At 38.0% G+C, this 10,588-nt stretch overlaps 1 protein-coding gene across 2 annotated transcripts in view; it reads left to right on the top strand.

Annotated features, from left to right (window-relative positions):
• The first annotated feature begins 1,009 nt into the window (after positions 1-1,009).
• The window catches only part of CUNH5orf34 (chromosome unknown C5orf34 homolog), a 29,539-nt gene continuing 19,960 nt past the window's right edge, over positions 1,010-10,588 (top strand). Inside the window, exons 1-3 of one of the 2 annotated variants that reach the window (XM_013073489.3) lie at positions 1,010-6,808; positions 9,919-10,151; positions 10,479-10,568. In XM_013073489.3, the coding sequence (XP_012928943.1) occupies positions 9,957-10,151; positions 10,479-10,568 (285 nt within the window). In that variant the 5' untranslated portion in view covers positions 1,010-6,808; positions 9,919-9,956. Of the gene's footprint in view, positions 6,874-9,918; positions 10,152-10,478; positions 10,569-10,588 lie in introns of both variants that reach the window. The other variant, XM_004848554.4, reaches the window with a different exon arrangement.

The raw sequence follows: 10,588 nt of genomic DNA, 5'->3' as shown, positions 1-10,588 counted from the left end.
CTGCCGCTGCCTCACAAGTGCAAGGTCCTGAGTTCGATTCCTGGTACCACACCCAAAAAAAGGCCAGACGAACCTGTATTCCTGTAGAGGAAATATCCCACTTTTTTTTTTTTGGTACCAGGGATTGAACACGGGTCCGTGGGCTTGTGCAGCGGGCGGCAAAACCACTGAGCTAAATCCCCGGCCCTACAATATCCCACATTTTTTTTTCCCATTAAGTTTATTGGTACATTTTTGGTATAAAATACAGTTACATTCACCATTGGGATCTTGTACCATTACATGAGTCTCTTGGTTCTACTTTTTTCCCCTTCCCTTGCCCTCCCTTCACCCTGCCACCCTTCCCTATTTGCAAAGACCTTATTTCCATTTTTTTCCTTTTCTCATATTTTTTCTTTTCTCTTTTTTCCTTTCCCCTACTCCCACTTCCCCTGCTCCTTTAGACCTTTTCTTCCTGTTACACAATATCAGTTATACATTTTTAAAATTACATTATCAAGATCTAGGAGACATTACCACAGATTTTACAGAATTTAAAAGGATATAGAAAGCATATTTCAAAAATCTGCTTTGAAATAAATTTGACAACTTCTAAGAAGTGCCTTGGAAGACAAATTAATGAAACTAACTCTGGAGGAAATATAAAATTTGAATAGCACCTATTAAAGAAAGTATATTCCTAGCTTGAAAACCTACCTATATGACAACAGCAGGCACATATACATTTTAACTGATAAATTATATCAAACAAAGCAGAAAAAAGGAACACTTTTCCCCTCATTTTAGGAACTCAACATTGTGCTAATCCTAAAAATGGATAAAGATAATAGAGGAAAAAAGTATGAACATAGAAATTTGTTTAACAAGACAAACTAATAGAAGTCAGATCTGGCAGGATGTAGAAAGTGGTTTTGTTATAGGGATGGCAGTGTTGGTTCAGCATTGGAAGATCCACCCCCAAAAGTCATCATTTTAACAGAGGAAAGGAAAAAGCCATATGATCCTGTCACTAGTTGGAGAAAAAGTATTGGACTAAATTCTACAGCTGTTCATGGTAAAAGCTATCAGGAGACTAGAAGTAGAACAGAACCTTCTCAACAGATCAAAGCCATGTACTCCATACTTCCAGCGAGAACACCTTATATGAATGGAGAAGATACAATGCTTTCTCCTTAAGGTGGGGAACAAGGGCAGATATGCTTACTCTTTATCTGTCCATTAAACTTTGAAACCTAGGCCCCACCAAAATAGTTTGGCAATAAAATTACACAATTAGGATAGGATTGGCAAGGTAGAAGTAAAATCTTTGTATGTAGATGAAATGATCGTCTACAGAGAAAATACTAAGAAATCTCTAGGAGCCCCCTAGAACTTGTATTTGAATTTAGCAGGATTAGAAAACATAAGGTTTATATAAAAATTCAGGTCTGTGTATACTTGCTATAAATGAAGAATTGGATATTGAAATTTAAGTTATGTAGAAGTACAAAGGACCTAGAAAAGTTTAAAAAAAAACAGAACAGTGTTGGAAGACGTTTAGTACCTAATTTTAAGACTTCTTCTAAAGCTACAGTAATCAAGGCAGTGTTGGTGTAAGGAAAGACATATAGATCATTGGAATAAAACAGAGAATCTAGAAATAGAAGCACACATATATGGTCCACTGAGTTTTGAAAGATTTAACATTAGCATTTTATAGAATATAAACTCAATTCAAGAGCCGAGGAAGAGATAGTGTTTTCAGCAAATAGCACTAGTACACCTGGTATCCGTATATAAAAAATGAACCTCAACCCTTTATTTCCATACATGAAAATAACTTGAAGGGATCTATGAACCTAAATAAGAAAGCCTAAAAGTATAAAACTTTAAGAAGAAATTATAAGGGAAAATATTTATGAATTCAGGGTAGGCAAGAACTACCTAGGATACAAAAAAAACATGATGTATAAAAGAAAAAAATTGATAAATGACATTCCATCAAAATTTAGAACTTTAAATGACATCATTAAAATGAAAAGTAGTCCTTAAACAGACCATATTTACAATGCATATAACCTATGACCAGAATATATAAAGAATTCTTACAGCTCATTAATAGACAACTCAATTAAAAAGTAGACATAAAATGATAAATAGCCAGTACAGCACAAGGAAAGGTGTGCAACTCTAGAATCAGAAAAATACTAGTCAGTACAATAACAAGCTTGAATTATACACTCATTAGGGAGATGAAGTTAAAAGTTTTAAAAGCTTTGTCATGACTTTTTCTTTTTGTTGGATTCTCCCCCTTTGCGTTTAATTTGTCATGCCAAATGGATTCATTCTGCTGGGTTTCCTGGGGTTGTGATCCTCATTGTCTTTCCCTAGGGTATTGTCTAAAATTTTTTAGAGTGCCAGTTTGATAGTCATGAAGTTCCTGAGGTGCTCTTTATCATGAAAGCATCTTATTTCTCCATCAATTCTGAAAGATAGTTTTGCAGGGAACATCAATCTGGGTTGGAGGCTGTTTTCCTTTAGGGCTTGAAATACATCACTCCAAGCTCTTCTTGCCTTAAGGGTTTGCATTGAGAAGTCTGCTGTGATTCTGATGGGCTTTCCTTTGTATGTGATTTGTTTCTTTTCTCTCACTGCTTGTAGAATTTTATTCTTCTGTTGGATTTCTGGAATCCTAACTATTATATGCCTATGTGTAGATTTTTTTTGATGAAGGCTAGCTGAAGTCCTATATGCCTCACTTATCTGTATGTCAAGTTCTTTTCCCCTCCTTGGGAAGTTTTCTGCTAACACTTCTGTGAACAGTTTTTTTTATGTCATCTGCACTCTCTCTTCTTTCTTCATTGACTCCAATCAGTCTTATGTTATTCTTTGCATCGTCTAGCAGCTGCTGGATTTCTTATGTTCCTTTACAATTTTAAAGCAATTTTTCTTTTCCTCCTCACTAATTGCAATCTTATCTTCTATATCTGAAATTCTATCCTCATATTGGTTCATTCTGTTGTGCAGACTTTCAATGGAGTTTTTAATCTCCTGGAAATCTGTTTGCATCTGTTTTATGGATTCCATTTGTTTCCTATATTGGGATTCCATCATATTCCTCAGATCCTCTATTTTTTTATCTGTGTCCTCTCTAGATTTATTAATCATGTCTTGCACCGTGAGCAAAATCTTTGCTGTTATCTGAGTAATTATTTCTGATTTCATTTTTTCCCAGATCCTCTTTTGTTGCCAGTTCAGAGAGTCCAGGTGGTTGAGTATCAGATTGTTCCATCTCGTTGCCCTTTGGGGTTGCTGTAGGTGATCCAGAAGTCTGTTTTTGAGGCTTGTTTACGTGTCTTCTCATGTCCACGGTGAGTGGGGTGCTTCTGGTGCCCGTGCGGCTCACCTTCTCTGCCCTAGGAGCTTGGGATGGCGGCAGGGGAGCTTCCTTCTGGGTTCTAGGACCAGCTCACCTTCTCTGCTCTAGGAGCTTGGGATCCCGGCAGGATCCTTTTCAAAGCCTGTCCTGCCTCACATCCCATGAGTCTAGTCCTCTCCACACTACTGAGGCCGCTTCTGAAGGCCCTGTGGCAGACAGAGGTCGCTCAGCTCCAATATCCCACTTTTTAAAAGTTAATTATTCCAAATGTGCTGGAATCTGGTCTCTGTTTCATGAAATCTATTGTTACTGCACGCACGTGCGTGTGTATATGTGTGTTTTAGATCTGGTTCCTTGTGTGAGTGTGCCACTCCTCTTCTCAAAAGAAATTTGGCCCTTATATTTCTCCCAACAGTTCTCTGCTTCATAGACTTCTCAAGTATTGTCCCACTTTTTCCATTTCTGTATCTCCTATTTGATCTTCAAAGCTATGATGATTTCTACTCCACTATATACAGTGACTTTCACTGCAGTCACCAGTAACCTTTATGTCACTAAATCCAGTAGATGCTTAATTCTTTTTAACTTGATCTCTGGCAATATGTGACATAGAAATTGAAAACCTCTAGGCATCTTGGACACAATAACCTGTTTCTCCCCAAAACTTTTTGTGGTCTTCTCTTCCTTTACCTAATGTCTAAAAAGCTGGTGTTCTTCAAATCATCCTAAGCATTCTAATTTTCTGATGTCACCATATTTTTGGACTATTTCATCCTCTCCCGTAGCTTCAGTCAGCTCCTATCAGCAAGTGACTTCCAAGTTTGTTTCTGTCTACTGATTCCAAACCTTTACTAACTTACCATTTCCACCAGGTGGACTTAAAATATTTAATTCATGCCAACACTAAATTTATTCTTCTACTACCCCCTCTCACTGTTGGCACTGCCACCTTTTCACTCCCTAAACAGAAAGCTGTCATTGGTTTAGATTCCTACATCTCCCTCAAGTCCTTCTAGGTTCAGTCATCCCCAAGAAGAGTTGGGGTCCTAAATATGTCTTGGAGCTGTACTCTCTGCTCACTGCCCAGGTCCTAAGTTCCAGATGCTATTTTTCTCTCCTGTTAATTTGTTTTTGTGTTTATAGTTGGGGTCTTGCTGGGATGCTCAGGCTGGCCTCCAACCCCAGGTCTGACTCAAGGAATCTTTCCAACCTTCGCCTCCTAAGTAGCTGGTGTTACCGAATATAACAAGCCCGTGCTCTCACATAAAGGAATGAAGTTGCAAACCAAAGGAGGTTAGGAGAGTTACTGGAAATAAGAATATAGTGGGTGGCTGCTGTGGCTCCTTGTTGGGCATTTTATATAGCACAATCACAACATAGATAACTATGGGTCAAACTACAATCAACTTACAGGATTTCAAGTATAGTTGCTTAGCTAATATTGCTCCAATAGAGAAGTGGGGCATTAGCAAGGGTATATGATGAGCATCATTAGCTTATCTGTAACTTAAGGTAGAACAGGCATTTCTGGGAAGGAATGGGAAGTGTGGGTCAGGATGTTTGATCAACCCACTTATGCTTCTGATGCAGGCTTCCTGGGCTGGGTGGTGCTAATTACAGTGTAATCTCAAACTGCTGTTTATCTCTAGGGAGGCCTGCATCCCTGGCTCTCTTCAAATTTGTTGCAGCCACAATTTTGATGCGTCTCATCTTTTGCACTGATTTTCTCAAAATCCTGATACCTCTCTGAGTGCCTATTAATCTTAGCTGTCTATAATACAGAGATTACAGGCACCAGTCACCGCACCCATCCTCTCCTGTTGTTTTTTAAAAACCCTTCTAATGAGCTCTCCACATCTGCTCTTGCATCCCATAATCCACTCTCAGCAGTTCCAGAAATCTTTCAGAAGTACAAATAGCATCACAAAATCACTCTGTAGTAGAATTTCCATTTAGGAAACTTAAGACATTGGAGGGCAAAAAGGCTAGGGTGGAATAGAACTAAGCAACTGTATAATAAAAACTGATGTCTAAAGATGGCTTCACACTTTACTTAAGATTGAGATCAATTTGTATAATCAGTCTTTTTAAAATGCAGGTGTTTTCGGAGGTTGATGTCTTTCTGTCCCTTTGTGCTGTCAGTTTTGGGTGAAGTTGTTGTAATACAAGTATACTTCAATAAAGTGGTCTGAACAAAACAAACAAGACTGTCCAAGGGCTGGGGATTTAGCTCAGTGGCACCGCGCCCGCCTCGAAACACAAGGTACTGAGTTCAATCCCCGGTACCAAAAATTAAGACTATCCAGATAGAAACCTTTTCCAGTTTGGTATCAGAAAATGTCATAAAATAAAGCCCATGATTCATAAACCCATAATGATTTGGCCCCAGCCACACTCCCCTTCAGGCTTCTCCCTCTTCCTTTTGCTTAAACTATCTTGCTTTCTTTCAACCCATTTAAGAGGAAACATCTTTTTCCTGGACTTCAGAGCTTTAACCTCTGTTTGAAATACTTTGTCCCCTACTGTACCTGCCTAACACTTACTTAAAACTTGATTTCAGTGGAAATATTTTGCCTTTCCACTATATTCTCTCACAAACATTTATCTTAGGAACACTTCCCAAAAGTGTTATTAAATTATTTAGGCTTTCTTCCCAATTAAGCTCTAGTCCTTACCCTCGCCCCCAAAAGAACTGGGCCTCTTTCTCTGCTTCCTGGTGTACCTTGCACATAGCAGGGTCTCTGAAAACACTTATTCAATGGCAATAAACATAATTGGAAGGCATATTTTCTGGTACCACATTAACGAAAGTTCTCTGTGGAGAAGAGGTTTTCTTCTTTCTTCAAACAGCTTTACTGAGGTGTAATTGTTTTGGTTATTTAAAATCCACCTTTGTGGTTAGTTCTTGGCTGGACTATTAGAAGGCTGGTTAATTACTACCAGATCTGACCGCTTCCCTGTGGGTACCGGAAGTAAAGACTGACTGACTCACGGGGTGCAGCCCAGATTTCCATCTGGAAACCCGGTCCCCCACTCCCGCTTCCTGACCCACCCTTTGCAGCGACGTGAATGGGGCTCGGCCCCTGGTGCCGAGGGGCGGGACTTCCGGCTTCATATTTCCGGAGACGCCGAGCTGCTGACCCAGGGCGGGGAGCTTTGAACTGCTGGTTAGGTTTTCTCTCTTTGGTCTTTGCGGTACTTGATGCTGTTCTTCCGCTGTCCAGACTCGGCCGTCATCTCAGTCAAAACATTTTTCCTGTGGCCCTATTTCTCTACAGTTGCGATTATTTTCCGTCATCAGGAAACATCACTCGTTGGTAATTTGTGAAATTCGGAAAATATCCCTGGAGACGCTGTCTTGGGAAGGCGCAGGCGCTGCAGTTTCCAGCAGTTTGGCAAAGTAAAACTCAGAGGCCTCCTAACCACAGCTTCGTAGCTCAGAACTGTTGTGTGAGTGCAAGACCTTTAGTTGTTTGGACGAGACTTTTCTGTAACCAGATACCGTATTTTGAAAAGTGAGTTTCCTACCAGTGTCAAGAAGATTAATTTGTGGCTAACATGCTGACAAAATGTACTGGGTGGTAAGAACACAGATAGATATAAGGCAGTAGAGATGAGGCTGGAAATGAGGGTTGGGGCTAGATTATGATTTTCTTTGATATGCCAGGAACTTCAGATACTACACTGGTTCGTATGTATGCTTGATTATTTAAAATTATTATCGATTGAAACACATAACTTGTACTTCTCGTAAAGGTATTTTAAAAACAAAAAAAACTTAGACAAAGATAGAGACCTCTTTTCCCAATTTGGAATCAGAAAATAAGGAATTGTTCAGGTATATAGAGGCACCCTTTTTTTTCTTGAAATACTGGATAGATATGTCTGAGTTGTGTGTGTTTAACAAATATATTACCACTTATTCCCATGAACATTTATTGCCATTTAATAAGTATTTAAACAAATGATGTAAAGCAGTTAGTATAGTCTGTCTTGTGGAAAGTTACCTATGCAGCAATACTAGAGATGGATCAGAGAGAGAAGAAACTGGAAAAATATACTAGACAGTTGCAGGATTTGAGAGAAGAGTAGATAAAAAAGGGATAAAGAGAGCCAAATTCAAGAGAAACTTACGTACTGAAATACTGAGAAGTCAAATACATATTGCTAACTTTGACTACTAACACTGAGCTTCCATTATCTCAAATTGTGAACTCAAGAGAATCTAGAATTTAACATTTTACTCATTTATTCCTTGATCATTCAATGAATATTTATTGCCTAATACTGTTTTTAGATCCCAGAGATACAATTATGAGTAAGACAGATAAGGACCCTGCTCTGTTGAGTCAAAACAGTGGAATTAACTGTACATAAAAAACTATTAAATATGTATGTGTACGTATTATATTTGTATATATTTATATATACACACATAAGTTATAGGGAATAAAGTATTTTTGTAGTGTTCAAGTTGCATACATTAAATGCAAAAAGACAAGCAAGTGAACAATTTGAATAGCAATAAATTCTATGAAGAAAAAGATGAAATAGAATAAATGATTAGGAGATGACTGGGAGCAACTTTTAACTTTGTGGTCAAGTCAGTCCTTTTGAGACCTTAAAGACAAAAAAAAGTGGTTGATAAACTAAGGAAAGGACAAACTAGGCAGAAAGAATGTACAAAGATTCTGAGATGAGAACTTGTTTAAAGAAGGTTTGAAAAGCCAGTGTGACTAAAGGGTCCTGAAGAAGTGGAAGGGAGTTGTGAGATGATGCTTGTACAGATAGATAGGGTAGGTTGTATGGCCTTTGTAGGCTACGATAAGGAGTTTGGGTTTTATTGTAAGTGGAAATGGAAGGTATTGGTGGGTTTTAAGCCATGGAGTGATAGATCTGGTTTTTATTTTAAAAGATCCCCTTGGCTACCGTATTTAGATTGGACTTGAGGGAAGAGATGAGAGTGAAAGTGAAATTAGAGGATATTACAGAAGTCTGCTTTTGGTGGGAGTGGTTAAATTCTATGTTAGTCATATTGGATTTGATTTATCTATGAAACAGACATGAAAAGAAGCCTAGCAGGCTAGCAGTCAGGGTACTGAATGTACTGGAAAGAGGTCAGATGGATTTAGAAGTTCTCTAGAGAAAGAAAATAAAATTATGTGAATCTCCATAGGAGAGACCAAATGGTTACTTATATCCAGACATTCCACACAAGATTATAGGACTTATCATATACAGCTGATTACATGCACTGAAAGGGGGCAAGATTAAAAGAAACATGTGAGGCCTAACAGTAACATGAGTGTTTATAGTAAGAAGAGATGAAATGGAGACTAAGATCAGATCTTGAAGAATCTTTAAGGTAATTAAGTGAATGATAAAACAGAAGTAGAGAGAAGAAATCTTTAGCAGCCCAAGATGGGAAATGGTGTTTGGGTGGGGACAGCAAGGGAAGAGAGTTTGGTACAGGGGAAGGTAGACAATATTGCCACAGTTTGACCAGGTCTAGTAGGATTCAGAAGACATTGGTGACCATTGTGAAATAATCTCAGTAGAGAAGTAGACGAGAAAGCTGGATTGCAGTGGATTGAAAATTGATAAAGTAGGCAATGAAAGTTTTACTACTCTTCAGAGGTTTATTTGTAGGAAGTGGGTTAAACTGGGCAATTGTTAGCTGTGGAAAGTTATGTTTTTTTATAGGTGAAATTTGATCATCTGAATAGTAAAGGAGATAATATAGAAGGGGTGGAATTAGTGTTAGGAAGGAACGAAAACATGTCATGAGCTTTATTGAGCTCTTACAAGGTGACTTTCACAGTGCTAGGCATTGTATGTATTTTCTCATTTATTTCTCACAAAGTCCTGCTACTGTCCCTGTTTACAAATGTAGAAACAACCTGGGAGTCATAGCTACTAAATGGTAGAGTGTGAGTGGAAGTCAGCTCTCTACTTCACCTGCACTTGTATGGAGATCATAAGTGAAGATAGGGTCATTTTTAAAGGTAGAAAATTAAACTCAGGAAATCATGAATCTAAGCCACTTGGAGACACATGCAACTGCTTCCTTAATGCCAGGCTAGGGACAAGAATCCAGGTATTTGGATTTCTTTTTCAGTGGTCTTTTCTCTAAGCCTAGTAATTAATTTTGGCCTGCCTTTTGCGTGTATCATAGATGTTTTGCTGTATTCATATTATAACAGTGTAATTTACTTGTTACTTGAAATGAGATCCTCAGCATATCATTTACAAAGCTTGAACTTCAAAAGTAATAAAGTTACAAAAATTATAGACAGTTATAACTTTGTGAGCTGTCTTCTCCCTCCAGGTTATGGTCCTACATTAGAATAAAATCCTAGGGGGATTATCAAGGCATTTTGTTAAAAATGTTAATTTTAGATCCTTTAAGTATCTGTAGTAAGGTCACTTTTCCTCCAGCATAAGTAAATGCAATGGCATCATGTTTTACTTATGTTGTTAGAAAATGCATCTATTTATTTTGATGGAACTTTTATGCATTAAAAGAACTGCTGTGCCATTATGTTTTTCATTTCCTTCAGTCTTTACCTTGGGAGGACATAGTCATACCCTGTCAGCAATGGCAGCGGAAGTGCAAATGGTACTCTATGAAGATGATTCAGTGCAAGTACAGTATGTTGATGGTTCCAAATTGCAACTTTCTCCCTGTGGCTCTGAATTTTTATTTGAAAAGTCACCTCCTATTTCAGCACATCCTTTAGAACAACCAGAAAGAATTCGTCAAAGGACACACTTTGTTATCAGCACTTACCAAGTAAGTAATATCACAAAAAGTACTTTTTTTGAATACTAAAATATTGTCCAAGGGAGCGGGAATATGAAAAGTAATTTGTATTCTGGAATACTGTTATTCTATACTGATTTTCAAATCATTGTATTTATTTATTTTTTCCATTAAGTTTATTGGTACATTTTAGGTATACAATACAGTTACATTCATCATTGGGATCTTGTACCTGTACATGATGTATCTTGGTTCTTACTTTTTCCCCATTCCCCTGCCCTCCCTTCACCCCCTCCACCCTTCCCTATTTACAAAGACTTTTATATTTTTTAAGGTAACATTTTACATTTCTTCTAGAAGCAACTTCAGCGTGCCCTAGATTTTCGAAACTCTTCAGCTGCTTGCCCTTTTTTATCTGAAAGCATCATACCTTCTGAAAGAAAAAAGGTAAGTTTTTAAAAACCTCA

This window comes from Heterocephalus glaber, unplaced genomic scaffold (genome assembly GCF_053883595.1).
Source record: "Heterocephalus glaber isolate CG9 unplaced genomic scaffold, H.glaber_assembly_v1.0 deba00001538, whole genome shotgun sequence".
Taxonomy (NCBI): domain Eukaryota; kingdom Metazoa; phylum Chordata; class Mammalia; order Rodentia; family Bathyergidae; genus Heterocephalus; species Heterocephalus glaber.
Note: the sequence above shows the minus strand (reverse complement) of the source record. Positions and strands in the feature narration are given on the sequence as shown.